Source organism: Trichoderma asperellum, chromosome 7, assembly GCF_020647865.1.
Source record: "Trichoderma asperellum chromosome 7, complete sequence".
NCBI classification, from domain to species: Eukaryota; Fungi; Ascomycota; class Sordariomycetes; order Hypocreales; family Hypocreaceae; genus Trichoderma; species Trichoderma asperellum.
The window spans coordinates 454,038-472,808 of NC_089421.1; the positions used below are offsets into that span (position 1 = coordinate 454,038).

Below are 18,771 nucleotides of genomic sequence, written 5' to 3' on the forward strand. Positions count from 1 at the left end.
CCATATCTCACGTCTTATGGAGACCTACTGGTTACAGCCAACGTGCGGGCTTGCCCAGTTCGAAGGGTTGAATTTGGCAAGCCAGCAACTATATCCGCTTTCTCAGCCCGTGAGTTTCCTGTTCAGAAAAAGGTCATGTCTGAGAAACGCTACTTCTACTTCTATGCGTTTAAATAGAGATGTGGCGCCCATACTGCGCTCAGAAAGTACAGTTCGAGCTGATAAAAAAAGGGCAAAGGGAGGGGGAAAAACAAAGATATCCACTTCATGAAGCGGCAATTTCAGTGATCTGCCCACAAATAACCGTCCCGTCGGCGGAGTATGTTCTATTCGGAATAGTATCGGCGTTCAGTAAGCAGCTTAAAAATAAGGAAAAATAAAAGGCCATTTGATAGTCAGGTTTAGCCATGGTATTCGTGCTTTTCGGAATCCAAAAGTGCTTTACTTTTGCTTTTGAAGTGGATTCTGAAAGAAAATAATATTCTGATGCACCCCTCCGAGCAAAACAGGAAGTACATTTCGTGTTCTCTTAGCCGTTTCAGCCGAATATTCGTGGAGAAGGATAATCTTGGGCCTATCTATTTGCTGCGGTGATCGCAGATCCCCTTTTGATGGCTGTCGCCGCTACAAGTGCAATTGTACAGGGACCGGTCCCAAGAATAGCCTCCCTGCTCCGTGCAAGACTTTGTTTCGCTGAGCCTGTGCCATGTCCTGACAGGAGAAACGCCCGGTCTCAATAACTCATAGTGGGCCATCTATGAGTACGACTGAGGCTGCCGCCGCAGGTAATATTTCCGCCACCCAGCAACCTCGTAAACACGCAACCTTGTATCAATTATACGCATACTCACACCCTCCCCAAGATCACTGCTGTGGGGGGTTCCACGGGGCATGCAACCCATGCCCTAAAATAGGCATAGTGCCTAGTGACTTCATAATCACATGGCTGAGTTGGGAGACACCGAGAACCAGTTTTAGCTGACCGATTTAGATCTCGCAGGTCTGGGGGCGCAGGGAAGGGTGGAGGGATATTGTCTAGCAGTACGAACATGAATCATTACGAAGTACAGTACATAGCAATCTCTTACGGAACCTGTCCGTGACTCAACTGACATGTGCAAGCAGGCCAGTAGAAACGAACAAAAAAAAGAAATAAAAAGAAAAGAGGAGGAGGCAGAGAGTAGGCGTGTGTAAGAAGGATCATCCTTTGGGCCGTCTTCGGTGGTCGGCACGGAATAAGTTTTACTTGGCACAGGCTACACCCAGTGAGTCTTCATTTGTATTCCACTAAACTATCCCTTTTCACAGGATCGCCACAGAAGGCTACGTAGCACGGATTACGGAGTAATATATGACCTGGCCACGGAGTATTACAGCTTACGAAAACTGGGATTCAACTAATCACTCCATAAGCGACAAGCGGACCAAGGGCGGCTTATGGGAAGATGCTGGTTCGGCAGTCTTTATACCACCGAGAACCTGCTTTAAACTTTATTAACCACAACATATTGGAATAGTAGTTATTATTATTTTTAACCGATTGCAATGAGCAACCAGTAGTAATAAATTACCATACCAGGAATAACAACTGGTCACAAGGTAACTATTCGTGTCGAAAGACCATAAATTTCTCTCACCGCTGATCGTGCACGGCCTCTATCATTCAACCAGAGTTCACCTGCATAGGTGTGTAGAGTAACACTAGCAGTATTTCCGATGTTTCTAGGATCAGAAGATCCTTGGTCAAAAGAGAGAAAAACAATTTATTCTATTTCATTAATTGATTCTAAAGGCAATTTTATAACTCCTAATCCCCCAAATATGCAAGCCAATATTTTCAGCTCAGCGTGGTCCAAAATGTAGAGCTATTGTTATAACCGTTGCTATATATGACCAACCCGCGAACCATTTGAAGAGAGGAAAAACAACTCAAATGGCCAAGATTTATAACAAGGTCTTCTCGAGCATAAACTTATGAGTAAGGTGATCATCAATTACTACCTTACTCCTTGACGCGAGGCCTTCACACTAAACCAAGCTACTGAACTTTTTTTCCCCATTATCCATTAAATTTTAATAACTGATTTAATGATATGTCACAAAATATTCTTTAACAGTTGTCCTGGGGGATCCTCTTTAGTTAGAGACTTTCCGTCGTTGCTCATTTTTGTGTAGCCCATTATGTTGATCTTTGCTATGGCTTCTTAACCTAGAGGGTATTTTATAAACTCGTTTCACTTCATGTAAACGTCCTTCCAGAAGGTATTGCGGTAATGTAGTGGGCCTTGGAAAATATGGCTGTATTAGATATAACGTAGAAGTATAGTAATGTGGGCTAGTATGAGCAGCATGCAAATTGATGTGTGGGTGTAGGCGTCCATCTTTAGCGCTGTTGGGAGTACACCTTGGATAAGAATTGAGGATAATTAAAGCTTCGGATTTACGTGCGCAAAGCTATTTCGGTATAGCGAAATTCGGAAAAAGTTACTCAATTGTCTCAAGTCGGCAACGTTAGGTTTAGTTGTATATTTATAAGATTCGTCACAAACGTTGGCGAGCAATGGTGCAGGTACGTCGGGCATCTGGCAGAATTTGAGTTTACCACAATCTGCATCCCTGCAAATGGATTGACTAAAAAATTAAGCATTTCCTAGTAATTTACGACGATAATTCTCAAGATGCTTAATCCTCTAGACTAAGTTTCTGCCCGTGGTGCGAAAAGTGAGTTAGCAACCAACGGCTTGGTAAATTGGCAGTTAAGTGCGCTTACCTAGGCCACGGCTGCGCATAGGAACGTGTACAGTAACGCATGTTAAATTTCAAGGACATCGTGAACTATCTACAAAATAACAAATACTTAAACAATCTGTAGCTTAACCAGTGCAGGATGAACTGACTATATATACCCACAGGATGCCAAATTTGTATATGAAGCTGCGGAGATATTTGCCCACACGCTATTTTGCCAGGACACCCCCTTGTAGAATAATCGGTAAAGCATAGGAGGGGGGAGAATAAGATGGACTATTGCTGTTGTGGAGTACTTGCTGTGATACCTACCTCTTATTTAGAAGGCTGTCGCAAAGATAGCTGACGTAGCAAGCTTCGGTCGCATCACCCTCATTACAGAGGAACATGACATGCAATCGATGCCATAAGTATTTGTAATATTGCTAATAACCTATATATCGCAGCTACATATCGCAGCTATAGTTTTTTTAAATGCTTTTTTAGTCTCTGGTTATACTCAAGGTGCCAGCGCCTTTCACAGAAACTGGACGCCTCGCTCCGCCAGAGATTTCCAGGATTGCAATGACTGGCTGCATGTCTGATCACTTGCGAAAGTGTTGAAACAATGTCTAAAAAGTTGCTGTTTTCTAGATTATAAGATAGCTAGATAGATGCACTAGGAAGTTTGTAGTATAAGATGGACCAAAAAGGCGTTTCAACCGCGTTTACAGGTATACGGCGTAGAACTACCACAATCCAGATCATACTATTCATTGTTGTTAATACGCCCACACTCACCTGATCTTGTCTGAGCTACTTCATTCTATTTCGTAAGGCACATACCTGCCTGATTATTAACTCACCTTCATGTATTATATGCTTAAAGGAATCTACGCAAACTTTCATTGTAGAAATACTAATCATCCGCCCGATTTCTATAGACGTTGGCCAGGGCCAAGAACAATAGCCTCTGTCACATTCGCTATAATCCCACGTTTATCCTGTGAACAATCTTCCTCCGTTCATCCCGGCGAAAACCAAGACTGTCGCATATGCTGCTTGTGTTCTTACATATACATACACCGAACATAGTACTAGTTGCCACCACAACTGCCGCATATCCTCGCCAGATTCGGTTGTGGATTTTGATGAAAATCCCTCCACTATCTACCACAATCAGGCAAGTAGTTGCCAAAGACAGCTAGTGAAACACTTTACATGGAAAGACTCTAAAGTCGAGACTTTTGAGTTGCAAAGAAATACGGTACTCGTATACGAACAAGTATGGGGTGCATGTACAGTAATATGGAGTAAGAATATGGAGTAGGTAATAGGCCGTGCATGCACACGTCAATCTGCATCTACAAGGATCTCTGCATGACGCTTCTCTTCTTACCGCCATGTCAAGAGCGAAAGCCACCTGGATAGCTGTTTTTGGCAGCCCGCTCGCCGCATCCAACTTGAAACTAACCCCAAGCGCAGTTGGATGTCAATGCCGACTTCTTCTTTGGCAAAAATTTTCTTTCCCTCTTGCCGGGCAGTATGACTCGTAAGGGGCCTTTGCGCGGTATTTGTATACACACACCTTATTATGGAAGCTCTCTCTCTCTCTCTCTCTCTTCGAGATTAGAGGGCTTCATCCTGAGCTGGCGAATCGGCCATACACTGTTGCAGCAATAGGGCTGGCGTTGCCCCCATCGGTACTCCAAGTGTCTTACATTTCTTTGCAAAAAAAAAACTTCCGTCGGCAAGTCACATCGGCAAATTCGATTTTGCTGCGATAAAATATTACCCGTTAGTAGTAATACTGTATCCAGACAAAGCACGGAGCACACGCTGAATGGGAAAATAGTAGTGAGTTTTGGCGCTCATAATATTGCCGCTCCAGGGAAGTCGCTGGTAACATTAAATTTGCCCGTGTAAGATTGCCACTCGCCTGTGAATGCAGGCCCTATTTCTGAAGGAATAACTCCACCGTCGGAGGGTTTCCCTGTAAGGCGTACTGGGTCTCATACTATACGATCTCGGCTCCCAGAGGCGCAATGCTAGATTGATAACAGCGGCTGCTTCGGGGGACTTCCCATGACTGAGGGCCTTCCCATGAATGGCATTGTACTATAAATGCAAGCTTTGAAAAGCTGGTGTAGTGCCCAAGCATGCAATCAGCGGAAGCAAAACACCTCCTCGTCAGCGAAAAAGCAGAGCTTAGTGAAAGAGAGGCAGCAGAAAGATGAACATGTGCCAGGATTTCAATCGCCGCAAGTCTTCCGCCGCCAGGTCGCAAGCTACTGCTCGGGCCGCTGGCGCATTCGGTTTGCTAACTGCTTGTAAATGCGACGCCATCTCCCCGGTCTCGGTCCATGACCGACGAGTTTTCAAGCGGTGCTATTGCTACTTCCGCCACTACCAATAGGACTCAACAAAACTCTTCTACTTGCTGCTGAGATCTCCGCCGCCCGCGCCGTCCCGTCGTCGTGGTGCTGAGACCCGAACACAGCCAATGAGCCAGGTCCGCCATCAGCGCCTCTTGCGAAGGCGTCAACCGCTGGTGGGCTTTGGAGGCTGTCACGAGGGGAAACAATCCCGCAACAACAACCCATCAGGGTGCATACTATCAGCCACGGCTCACCGATAAGACTCGGCGTCTATCCACTACTGCCTTGTTGCGGCTTGGTGGCGTGTGGCCGCCGTCGATTAGCCCGAGCGTTTAGCATCCACCGTGGGCTTTGTCCGCACGCCGGCCGACACTAGAGGCTTGGATTTCTTCAGTAGTTACTTAATGATGATACAAGGAGAGCGAGAATGAAGGGAGAGACAGGCTTGACAACTTAGCCGTTTCTTCTTTCCCTCATACGCAGGCTATTGGTCAAGTATCAAGAGCTGTCCTGTCAACAAGTGGAGAGCAGCTCTCCTCGGCCGTAAGATTCGGCCGCTACTAGGGTCTAAGCACATTAGTAGTACTATCGACAAGGCCTAAAGCCCGGGAAATGCTCATGTTTTGCTCGACCGAAATAGCGGTGCGAGGCTCCGCCGCGGCGGAATCGCGTCGAGTTCCAGTCCGTGCAGCGGCGGAAGCTTCATTATCCTGGAATACAACCTGGCGCAGAACGAGTGCTTCGTCCAAGTGACATTTGTTTATGCGCGTCATGTACGCCCATCTCCGAGTTCATGCAACAAGGCCAAGAGAAGACAGGCTGGGCGCAGAAACAGACCCGGTGCGTGGATGGAGAGAGAGAGGGTAAACACCGCCGCTGCTATAGAGTTGCGTCCCTCGACGTCAGGGCCCCCAGAAGACTCGGCCCTTGCAACCAGCTGTGCATCCTGGAAAATCCCAGAGACGAGCAGCCGGTGACGCCAGTGATTGGCTCGAGCAGTATTTACACGTACATACAGGCAGTGCTATAGCCGACTTGTACCCCTAGCCAGGTCCCGTGCACGACGGACGAACCCCTTGGGGCTCTTCAATGTCAATCTTTATTGATGGCATGTAGTCACAAGCTTCGGATTGTTCCGCCTATGAAGGACACCGAGTTCTCTCTGTAACAGGTACCTACATGTAATAAATTTCAGTGGACTCTTTCATTTGTTCCATACAGATTCTTTTCAATGGGGCCGGGCTAAGGGAGCCACCAGTTTCCGGCACAGCAAATCTATGCCGGTTGCGGCAAATATCAAAGTGGAAAAGATGACTGCAGATACTTTGTGCCTGTACGTCGATGATGCCATTGATGTCGGCATTACTTGCTGTTTACTTTGGAGTCAGAGGGCCCGTGACCACGACTAGTAATGTGAAACATGCGGCGGCGAAAGTGACGACTCTGAACACGATCGCATGAATTCGTGTAGCCACAAGCATAAGACCCTTTGAGACAATGCGGCGTGGAGAACGCCTAGCTCGAGACGCGATACTGAGTCCCAGGCCGTCGGGCGAGCCGCAAGCTGTCAACGGCCGGGCTCAATTTATTCGTACATACAGCACTATGTCATTGAGGGGCTCTAGAACGCGAAGAAGGGAGCGGTCCGGTGGAATGATTGGGTACCAAGGGGTAGAAGGCCAAGTTCATGGTGATTAACGGTGTCAAAAAAGAAGACTATGTGGGGATGTGCCAAAGCTCGCTCGAAGAATTTTTCTGCTTCTAGCCTTCTATTCTTTTTTTTCTTCGATGCTTGTGAAAGCAAGGGGGGTGGACACATCATATCACGATCATGGTATGTTATGACCTCGTATACTGCTGTCCGTCTGTTTAGGCAGTTGAAGTGCATGTATCTTTGTCTATAATGACCGAATTCGCTGTCAACGCGAGGCGTGACGAAGGAACCTAATGCATTCTGTCCCTAATCTTACATGTACACTAACGTTACGAGCCGTGTGCTGTGGCGCTGCTGAGACATTTGCCGTTCAAGAAAAAAACGTGGAAGAACATCTCCATTTCTCTAGCGGGATGTCAATGAAGCTACTGCGGCCTTGCCGGCGACGTCCATGCGGCGAAGTTCGCTGGTTCCTGCATTTGGAAGGCAGGCTAACACGCACAGACAGTTGTACTGTGTCATGACGCTCTTTGGTGTCTTTTGTCGAAGTTGAGCGTCCCGTCTCTTGGTGTCTCGGAGACGCACGCCCTCTTCTCCACCCCCGGTCAATATGGTACAGTAGTTCCCCGATGCAGTACTTGGAGAGAGAGATATGACCATCCACAGTCGTTCTTTGGCCGGCGATGGAGACTGATATTTCCAGGGATTATGGAGACAGCAACTGCTATATACGGCTATAAAAAAATTTTTTTTTTTGACAGAACACCATCGCGATATACTCGCGAGCGGCTGTGCTTATGGCGCCTCCTTAAGCCAGAGACCCCTGCTTAGGGGACTTGCTCGCCAAGTCGTAGAGATGCCAATCTATGGATACGTACGTATGGACTTGTGACCCTGGGCAAAGGGTAATTTTGCCTTTGTGTTGCTGGTATAAGTATGTACTGCTCATGATACTGTTATTCTTTAATATTACTTGGCAGATACATATTTGCAATAGCCGTCGGGCCTGTGAGCTCCGTAACAAGGCCTGGCAGGGTGGCAGAGTCGAGGCCAGCTGGGAGGGCATTTCGGCATGGCGGAAATTCTCGTTTGGGGCTAAAACCGATGGATAGATTCGAGGCCATTTTCAGCCACTCTTAAGCGCTCCCACCGATTTGGTAGCCTTCATTTTACCAGGGGGTGTGCTTTTACAGTAGAGCGACGGCACCACTCCGTAGTATCGAAACCCACGGTGTTTCCCACTAAGTGGGCTGGCCAGGTTTGACGAAGTCTTCCAGAAAGCTTCCAAGGGACCACCCGTTCTGTGCATGGCGGGTCTTTCTTTTGCCGCCCTTTCGTCTCCCGCTGTTTCGAATGGGCTGCAATATTGGTGACTCGTATTCCAGCCATCCACTCACAATCTCTGCCTAGAAGTTTGCCGAAGAGTCAAGATGGAGACATGCCGATTCACAGCCATGGTCGTGCAGTTGCCAGCTGAGCTGGCTCTGGCATACTTGTGCTATACAGCTATACAAGGACTCAGTAAACGAGTGTAGTCTTGTGCGTGCACAAGATAAGGTAACAAGTAGAGCAGCCGCTCTGGGCTTGGCTCTGCATAGTACATAGAAAGCTTTGGCGCGAGCATGGTTCCCATCCCTCCCCCCAGCTCGACATGCGGCAGCAATGGCACACCATTTTCGAGAGATTTGGAAGCTCCAGAGGCTGCAGCCAGTAAAGGCGAACAAAGCAAGTCATGACACCAAGTTGCGTACCCGCCGTTGATGTCCCAAGGATCCCGCGCTTGCAAGGACTGGACCCATGACTCTGCGCAAATAAAATACGCTGCTGATTGTGCTTGTCTTCAACTTCATCTTCTCGCCTTACCTCTTTGGCTCGTTCTTGGCAAATCGTAGCGCTGTTTTGTCATGGCGGCCTGATGAAAAAGAAGAGTTAAAAAAAGAAAACAGGAAAACAACAAATAAAAAAAGAAACAGTCGTAGATATGGGGCATCACTTGGTCGCCGCGAGACGGACCGGAATGAGTCCAACCAGCGCAAGATGGAGGGCAGAATCTGCCACCAACGACTGAGTAACCAGGCCTGCCAGGTTACCAAGGTCCCAAATTGTGGGCTTCGTCTGCTTGGCTCTCCCAAGAGACCATCCAACCACGTGGGCTCTTTGGGCTTGCCAATGTCAGCAGCAAGTCTTTTGGGATTTTCATCTTTCACCGGTTTCAAATTTTATGCATGTATGTTCTGGTTAGCTAATGCAGCTGCATGGGCCCAGTGTGCCAATGGATGCTGCCCAGTGTCGTACTTGGTGCCGATGCTGGCGATGAGATGATGGAGGAGTGCTGCATGGCTACGAAGCATTGCTGGTAAGGCTTATGACTGTGATGTGACGCCTCCCTCTCAACTACCTACAACAGTATCTGCGCTCATTGGAGTCCAGAGGTCAAAAAAAAAAAAAATCAACGCAGTCACATAGTGGCGTCCAAAGTGTCTTCTCCTCACTCCGCCATGCGCCCTAGGCTGCAGAAGCTTCAAGTCGGTGCTTGATCTAGCGCGGATTGGCTGAACCTTGGGGATTCCATTACAGGGTATTCCCTACCAGCTTCCACGGATATTTGCCTCCAGAGAGCTGGATCATCGCTAGAATAGGTCGCTGAGAGGGGTCGTCATAATATCGTTGGTTGGTAGCATTCTGTAACGGCCTGTAGCATTCATCCTCGTGTTGTCTCATGACCACCAACGAGCAATCATACCATTGCTACAACCGCTCCCTGCGAATAGCACAGCCCGTGATTTCACCAAGATCCTCGCAAACTCTGGGATATTTCCCGTACCGACGGCGTGGATTGGTCCCATCGGACTTCCCCTGCCAGCCCAGAGAGGGGGTAGCAGCCAGCACTGCTGAATCAAGACATGGAATGGACAAGAGCCCCATGCCGCGCGTTTGAATCGCAGCAACTAGTAAAAGTCCTGCGGACAAAGCGGCACGCATCTCTCTGCTCTGCTCTGCAGGTGCCGCGAGCGATTAAAGCTGAGGCGGCGGTGAAGGCAAACAGGCTGGATGGATGGACAGATGGTGGGAGGGAGCGGATTGAGGGATGCCTCGAGTAATCGACAGCAGCTAAACTGACGGACTGCATCGTAGTGCTGCGGCATTCCGCGTTACTAAAACTTGGAGGGCAAAGACAGCGGCGGACCGTCCCCTCCTCCTCAACTGCTAGTATAGCGGTGCTACCGACCTAGCAGCAGTAGCACAGGCAACTTGACGAGATAGCGAGCAAAAACAAGGCCATGGTGGTAGTGACCTACATATTAAGCCTGCAAGAGCAATGTACGAGTAATACCAACGGGTGCTTCTTAGCTCATTAGAGCCCCAAACGCCACAACACGCTCCAATATACGAAAAATACTGAGCCACGGAGACGCTGCAAAATAGGAGACCAGGGTCTTTATGCAACTATCGAGTCCTGCCGAGTGTCTGAGCGCGCCGGTGACTGGCAGAGACTTCCGCTGCGCAGTCACTCATTATACCTACCTGTACCAAACTAGCAGACCGTGGACTGCCCATTTTCAACCACCCTGCAAATATCCACACACCCCCACTCGCTGAAGCCCTCGTGTAGCACCATATTTGGTGCCTGTGTGAGCAAGGGAGGTACAGACAATACTAGTGGTAGTCGCAATAACGCTCTCCTCTCATTCTCGGCGTTCAGCAAAGCTCTCTCTTGCACACACCCATCACCGCCAACACACCCCTCCCCCCCGACGTCAGGGCAAAGACCCATGGGCAAACAACTTTTTTGATGGCTCAAGCTCGAGTAACTCAGGCCAGGGTTATAGTGGCCAGAGGGGTGCACGCCTGGGCAATAACCCTCCGGCGGTACTTCACGCCTCGCTGATTCTGGAGGCTTTGAGGGCGGGTCACCTCTACTTTTTACATCGATGCCTGTCATGGGAGTCCCGGAGACCTGGTCAGTCAAAAGCGTCCCTGTTTGACGGCTAGTCATCCTAGGTATAAACGTTGGCGTCCCCCCGCCGCCTGCAAGCTGCTGCATTGGGGACTTCACTCACGACAGCAACTAGTAATACGGCTCTATCAACCTCTCTGGCCTGGCTTCTATCTCTATTCACTTGCCCTCATCCAATCCTTTTCTTTTTTCGCCTTGGTCGACTGCCTTGGGACGATAACGACATCTCGACTAACGTCCGAGAAGCACTTCCCTCCAATCTTTTTTCCACCCTTCATAAGTATCAGCAACCATGTGCAACTACATCTACGTACGACTGCCCGCCTTCTTTTTTTCCTGCCCGATATTATATTCGAATTCGAAGCTGGGATCAATGTGCCAATGCTAACACAGCCTGCCACTTACAGAAAGAGCTCAAGTGCCAGCACCACTACCACCTGGTAGAATCATGGTGCCCTAAATATATTCAGACTGAGCGACGGTGCGTTCCCACAATTGTGAGCAAACAGTACTGGTAAGTTTTGGGATAGGATAGCCGATTCAGCATTACAGAGCTAACATGTTATTTGCAGGGGCGACGATATCTGTGGTATGCATTGCGACTAACACCAATACTCTCGTGATTTGACTGGGCACTAACACTACCAACAGCTGCTTGCCGAGAACGCCAGACACCTAGCAACCACCCATGGGCAAAGCTCATCCGCAGGCCAGAATCCCGATCGGTTCCTCAGGCGCGAGTGCCTGCCCAATAAATCATCATCGCATAGAAGCCCAGGACCACAAACACACAACTCAACATATGGATTATACTCTTAGGCGCTGATATGCTCTACCCTCTCCAAGCATATAAAACCTGGAGACAAAAGGCAAACAAACAAAAAAGATATCATTGGATTGGGCATCTTGGCGCCCAAACAGCAATCGGACTTGACGGAATACGGCCACAGGAGGACCTCTGTTTTTACTTATTATTGACTGGATGGAAATGGAAACCAAAAATTGAGGCGCACACGCATACGAAATACATACGCAAACCCTCAAAAATCAACAACCACCAAAAAAAAAAAAAAAAAAAAAAAAGGCTGCCATAATATGGACACAAGACGGCATGGGACGGGAATGGCTTATACTCTCCCCCAGGTGCAAACCTGGTTCATTAGCTCATTTGTTTTGGAGTTTCACTAAGCAGGCATTCTCCGCTGGGATTTGTGTTTTTACTATTGTTTTTGTTTGTTTCGTCTCTGCTCATTTACACTTGGGACGGTTTCACAGGCGCAAAGTCAGTCATTTTTGTTTAACAACCAGCTGCACTTTGCGCTGCTCTGCACTGCATTAGCCTCTTTTCACAGAAGAGGAGGGAGTTCGTTTTTGGGATTATTGGATATGGAAACAAAGCGCAATTCGAGTTGAGTTGTCTCAGCAGCCGGCCAGACAACAAGCCACGGCAACACAAGGAGGTGGCCATACCTCAGTGACACCACACCGGTATGCAAGAAACAAGAACTGGCCTCTGCTCCGAGCAACACACCGAATATGGCATTTCAATGGTGGCGGCCGAGGCCACCATCATCAACCACGAGGTCTGTCCGCAGGAGGACAGATGCTCTTTGGGAAGGGATTAGAAAAAGGGAACATTCAAAATGTATTGATAGATGGATATCTTTGGAAACATAGGCGGCGTATTTTTTTTTTCTTTGCTAGGATCATTTTTTGCGGGCAGCCCTTCCGGAAAGCTGGGACGGTGGCTGCGCTTAGCATTTTTCGGAGTATCATAGTACCAATAGTCTGTGAAAGCGAATGGGACAAGTCATTTTTTGTTTATTCAGCAACTGGCCTTTTGAGTCGTGAGGCTTTCCAGGGCAACAATAGCAGATGATCAGGCACAAGCACTAAGCCAAAGACCGTGTGTAATCCCGCCGCCACGAATCTCCAAACCCCATGTCTCGCTCTAGCCTGTCCGCCATGGCTGAGACATGCGCCATCTGGGCAGCAAACATTCGGTTCGTTCCCCTGAAAGGTGGCGCGGCCCTCACGTTGTACAAACGCAATCCAGCACATCTAATCTTGTTCAGCTCTTCACCGGCCCCATTGATGCTAAGCCCATTTTTGTATGCCCGGCGTTGTTTTATGTGTGACGCCATGCCGTGGCTGTTTGTTTGCTGTGCTCTGGTGAGGTTTGCTTGGCAAAAATATGCCTACCGTCGCATACATCAAGTTTGCGAAGCTAGTTGCAATATATTCGGTAAATTCGCGCCTCGTCTTGCCTTTTCTTAACTCCGCAACCTCGGTTGAGTTGAACGAAACCAGAAATAGAACTGGAGCTAGAATCAGAGTGGCATTGTTTTCCTTAATCCATACCCTTTTTTGTTTTTGTGGTCACGGGCAAATGCGCATTAGAAAAGCGTCATTTTTTTTTTGTTGCTGGTTGTGAGACTTACGTGTGGTTGGTGAGGTCGTGCACGGATACGATGCGCATTGAGTAATGATGCTGTGGCTTGAGTTTTGGTGCATCTAGACCGTGAGCAAACCGGGCTTCAAGTAACACAACAGCACAGCCAACTGAGTTGGCATACATACGTTACGTTGGTTGATGGAGATCGGAGACTTTCTCCTTGTGAGCTCTCTCGTGCATCTTATTGGACGGCGGTTCCCCAGCGGCCAGTGAAACTTGATCCTGCGTCGTATTGCAGGCCATCAACAGCTAACCCCAGATATTATCGTGCCCCTGATACGACTCTCCTGTCTGCTGTCACATCGCATCAGCACCATCCATCCCTCCTACATGTCACAGAAAGGTGACCTGTCATAACATCTCGCCGGGCTTGTTCTCTCCGCGCGGGCTTTATCTTCGTCCACTTACATAGTATAATGCCATGCAGAAGAGGCCCCCCCTCTTTCAGCGCGGCATCCATCCAATCAGCGCGGTCCTAGATAGGTACCGCTAAGCTTCTGGCTTTGTTGTCTCTTCCGGAGTGACACGAGCTGTTCACATATCAAATTCTGTGTTTGAAAGCAATAATGCATTAATAAGTGGGACAAAGAGAAAATAATTAGAGGTAAATTTAGACTTTGTATAAGTCTAATTGACACAACATGTCTCGATTCTAGTATTGTGTGTACACCTGCACAGGCTGAGTGAGTGAGTGTGGTGGGCAGATGCCATTGCGGAGATAAAACCATCTTGCGGCGAAAGCATGCGATTTTCGCTTACTCACGCGAGCGTGCATGAATACCACCTGTCTTTAGCAAAGCACATTGGAACGCACATTGCATGGATAATCTAATCCCACACACTTTGGATAACTGATACTCGGATGAGCAACGCTTCCGCCCTGCAAACTCTGTCGAGCGAATGCTTCATTATGCGCTTGGCTGTTAGCAGAGAAAACTACGCCTAAATGTCCTTCGGGATGCGTCGGCCAAGGGATGACGCGGAAATAAGAACAGAGGTTTCCCGCGACTAATGGCCGTTAGTACGCATATTTCGTACGAAGCACACGCACGCCAGCTCCCAAGCTGCATAAGTGCCCGTTTCCTAAAATCCTACGTTGGGCAGTCACAGAGCGTTAGTACAAGCAAGTTCCACTTTGTAAGATGTGCGTCTGAATACTCCAGACAAATTAATCGCAGGATAGATTAGCCAATACGTAGAAGTACCAAAAAGGTTAAGAAGAGATTGATTTGGTGTCATTAGGGCTGCGGCAGGATAAAATTGTTGCTGCCTAAGCTTTCCCTCTCTTTCGGATGTCCGTCAGTTCGGTGTTCCCACTACGAAGTACGTATGTGTGGCCCGCAAAGCGTCGTCCTTTTCCACTAGGGGACTAAAACTAACGCAATAGCTATGCATATTTCACGCCTCGTCGGTCAAGGACCGATATTGTGGTGGTGGCGCCAACGCACAGCATCCGTCTATACACCGCAAGCGCCTAGTTGAGGCGACAAGGCTCAGGGGACGCTCAGCCAAGACATGGCCTCGCAGGATTCTTTTCCCAGTAAATCAGGTTACTACTGCACCAGAACGGTAAAGTGCGCGATTACTGCGTACAATACTAGCACTTGGCTCTGCCGTATTAGACTATTTGTATGATATATTTGCATCTATCGCTGTCTTAGCCTGTTAAGGCCAGCAAATTAGTATGTAGAAAACGACTTCGGCAACTCCTTCACGGGCTGTCTCTAGGGTTGATTCCATTCCATTGGCTCTTTCTAAGGCTTAATGTAAACCTATGAGCTTGGTATGCATTCTTCCCCTACAAGGCAGGCCAGCTGGAGTATACGAAGAAATATTAGCATGATCTTCGTAGGGCTTAAACTACTCGTTACGGCTCTCCACACCGATAGGCTCGAGCTTTACGAAACCAAATTCTTTGTCTAAGTTCACAAAATAAATGACTGCATGGTTAAAATTCGCCCGTCATCAATGATAGAATCCGCGAGTCTGTCTGTGGCCCCATGCAATTAAATTCCATGCGAGCAGCACTTCATAAAATCACGGACATCCCACGAGAGTGACACGTCAGTTTGGGGCAAGGAACATCAGATCCCTGCTCAGGTGAAATAGAAACCAGTGAGGCGATGAATAGAGAATCCTAGGCTATTTTGCTCAACCAAATTTGAGACCCCTTCCTTTCCAGGCTACCGGTACAGTTTATCGCTGTTGGCCTTGTCGCCGGAGGTGTTGTGAAAATTCTTCTTCCTTGTGATGTGTACTCTAGCGATTGGTTACCGGGAACCCGGAAATTGGCAGCCCTTATGACTTGAAGAGCAACAGAGAAATCGCAGATTGGTTGTGTCGTGAAATGAGCTGCCCAACAGCTTGTTGTTAGAAGACACTACATGTACAGAATAGCTTGATGCGGGTCGTTTGTGGTCTTGCGTACATGTAGGTCAGAATGTTTCCGATAGTCTGCATGACCCACGGGATATAGCCCAGCCCTATGAGGGGTGCGATTCGAGTCTCCATGGTTCGTAATGGCACGTACATACCGGTCCATGCACGGATATAGGGGGATTTCTTGCCAGAAGCAGCTGATGTGAGCAGTCGGCAACCAAACTAAGTCGCAATCCCTCGACCATTTGAGTTGCCGGTCTCGAATGCAACGTACTGGGCACAATTCCAGGCACCGCCAGGGTCACTACCTGCCCTTTCCTTCATAAGCATCTCCACGGCCAGCCATGACTGCACCTTGGCCCCTGAGATGGGTGTACAAGTGCAGTAGAGTAGCATTTACTGTACATGCGGCTCACCCTTGTTGCATCTTGCAGCCAACGGTGTCTGTGATAGCACCAAGTTGCACGCATATATGCATGCCAGTGCATGTTATATCGGCCGGAAAAGGGGGCACTCGTGGTGATTTCATTTGGCGAGATCTCAGTCCTCATCGAGACCGACAACTCAGCGGAACCATCACCGTTTTCTCTGTTAAAGGGTTGACTTATGGTGCACAGTAGAAGCATCTCAGCTCGAGTATGACATGGGATCCGCTTCCCCGCATAGTGTCCCAAGCATGTGACCAATCTCTGCAATGTTCCTGAGTGGCGATGGACTCAAACTTCCCATTGGCAAATATGGGGGAGCTGCTGATCATCTGGCGATTGGCTTTCGACAGACTCTCCCACTGCTTAACTCGCTGACAGTCTCGACACTAGCGAGCGAAAGGTGCTGACACTAAACGGCTTGCAATACGCTAAACGCTGTCAAAGAATGGAATATGGCGCCACAACTTGGTTTTGCTTCATATCTCGAATGCGACTCGTCACTATTCTTCACAATCCGGAATGACGGGAAACCAAAAGGGGACACACGCCCCATCTCCACAGACGCCATCGCCAGCCAGCTAGTGGGCAGCAGCAGCCATTCCGATTGGCGTGTTCGCAAAAAAACATCGACGGCAGTGCTGTATGCGGGCGAATTCTGTAGCCGACTGGCGCTTTACGCGCTGGGCGACCTTCCTTCATGAAGACAGCTCTTGGCTCGCTAATTCCTGGCGCTTGATGATTTGGACGCAACAGTTGCAGGGCGTTGCAAGGACGCGGCAGATGGCCTCTGCATGCCGACAAGCGAAACGCCGTTGGCCTCTGTTTACATGGCCCCTGGAGAAGTCCCGTGAGCGGACTCTCATGCAAGAATCTGCGAGAGACCCTGGTAGGCCGAATGACCAATAATCTGGAGGGCTTGCGCACAAACGCCTCTGAAGCCGTTGTTCTGTTTGCCGAATGTAACTCTGTCCGTGAAAGAATGTACAATTAGGCGAAGCTGAGTTGGCTGCGGATTTCGCAGCAAAGAAGACTTTACAGTAACAGCATTGTTTCTTTACACGTAGTGTTGTATTTCAACAGGGACGAGGGTATTTTCTCTCACAAGGATTTTCTGCTCTTAGATTGGCTGCAAAGAGTATCATCCTGGCTCTGGGTGTCACCGTCGACGTTACCTTCATCTCTCACAGCGTATCTCGATCTAGAATTGGTGACAACCACCGCACCCACAAAAGCCAGGGGTACAATCAATAACGGCGATGCAGGCTATTAAGACCGGTCTCTGATCGGCCAACTACTAAAATCACGGGCTTTAAAACTCCAAGCAGCAGGGACTAATCCAAAATTAGTGACATGACATGATTTTTGACGTTTTAGCGTAGTACCGGCTACCCGTATGTAGGGACGCATGAAGGGATGGGCTTTCCAGAGAGATTAGAAACCTTCGGCTGTCTAGCTTGCAATCGACATGGATCTCTCCTCAAGACTGTTGCTCTCCTTGCTGCAGGGCGCCATCTTGGTCATATATCACAAACGCGACTGACATCGGTAACGGCATACGCCCTTCTACATCACCGATCGGGCCAGAGAACGTGAAACGCCCACCACATTGCCGCAGAACAGGCAACAAGTTTCGAAAGAGAGACCATGAGTGGGCGGGGGTTACAAGGCAGCGGTCCGAAGCCCACATTTGCGAGTAGCCGTGATTATGTATGTATGGCGGCGAGGCGGATGCGGGAATAGGACATGGATATGCGCAATACGGGGGGGGGGGGCTTATACTACATATGTAGGTATACGAGCCCGCAGTAGGCAGGGCATCCCCCTTGCGGGATATGAGCCTGCTATGAGTAAACATTGTACTGTAGCGAGAGGCCAGCCCTTGGTCGGGCAATTGTCAGCATCTTGCTTTAACGCCGGCGTTCGTCCCAGGAATTTGGTTCATCTGATGCGGACTGGTTCTCGGCCTATTCGGCGACTGTGGGCGCAGCGTGTGCCCGACAATCAGGTGATTCCCCTTGCGCATAGGGCGTTCTCTGTAAGGCGAATGCCTTCTTATTAATACAAATACTAATATGAATGCGTGGCGCTGGCGGCGTAGCCCAGGCGAACAGCTTAACCCTACGTGAAGTCGGTTAAAGGTCATGGGCGAGCGGTGCCGAGTCTGGGGGTGCTTGTATCCAAAGCCAGGCGACATGTACTTATTTCCTGAAGTAGTAGTTGCTCATCCACCTTTTCGACTTAAGCTCTTACCAACCTGAGAAATTCTTCTCTAATCTTAGTCTGTTAGATATGCCCATTAAACATAGTAGGTACTGGTAGTGGCACAAGAGTTAGAGAAAATGGCACGGAGCTCACGTAGACTGATCATAGTATAGCAGTTCTGTAGCCATATGCTCGGTAACCACAAAATAATGCAACAGTAATCAAATACCTGGCTGAATAAAAAGAGATAGTGGTAGCAAGCGCGCGCCAGTTCAGCACAGAGACCTTCCGTACAAGCAACAATATTCACGGGTCCAGCCAGCGCTACTCCATAGTGAATCCAGCAGTTAGTCTATCTCCATCCTCTCCGTGAGGTCCGTGGTTCGCCGTGGGTTTGCTTCGGCATCCTTCTCCTTTTCTTTCCCTATTCACGGTCCGGCGTCCGAGCCTTTCGGATACCCAATTCAGAATGAGTTACGACACACGGATATGTCATCTTCACTATAAATATTAAAGTATAGAAAATGAGTACTGAGAGATTGAACGAAAAGATAGATCAAGCTGGTGGGCCTCCTGTTAGTTTCGAATAG

General features: G+C 48.7%; 1 protein-coding gene across 1 annotated transcript; it reads left to right on the forward strand.

Annotated features, from left to right (window-relative positions):
* Positions 1-11,009: 11,009 nt before the first annotated feature.
* Positions 11,010-11,472, forward strand: TrAFT101_010921 (uncharacterized protein; the record flags this gene model as incomplete). Its single annotated transcript, XM_024900984.2, has 4 exons — positions 11,010-11,027; positions 11,125-11,231; positions 11,290-11,306; positions 11,369-11,472. The coding sequence occupies 4 exons, from the start codon at positions 11,010-11,012 to the stop codon at positions 11,470-11,472; spliced, it is 246 nt and encodes an 81-aa protein (XP_024756863.1).
* Positions 11,473-18,771: the final 7,299 nt, after the last annotated feature.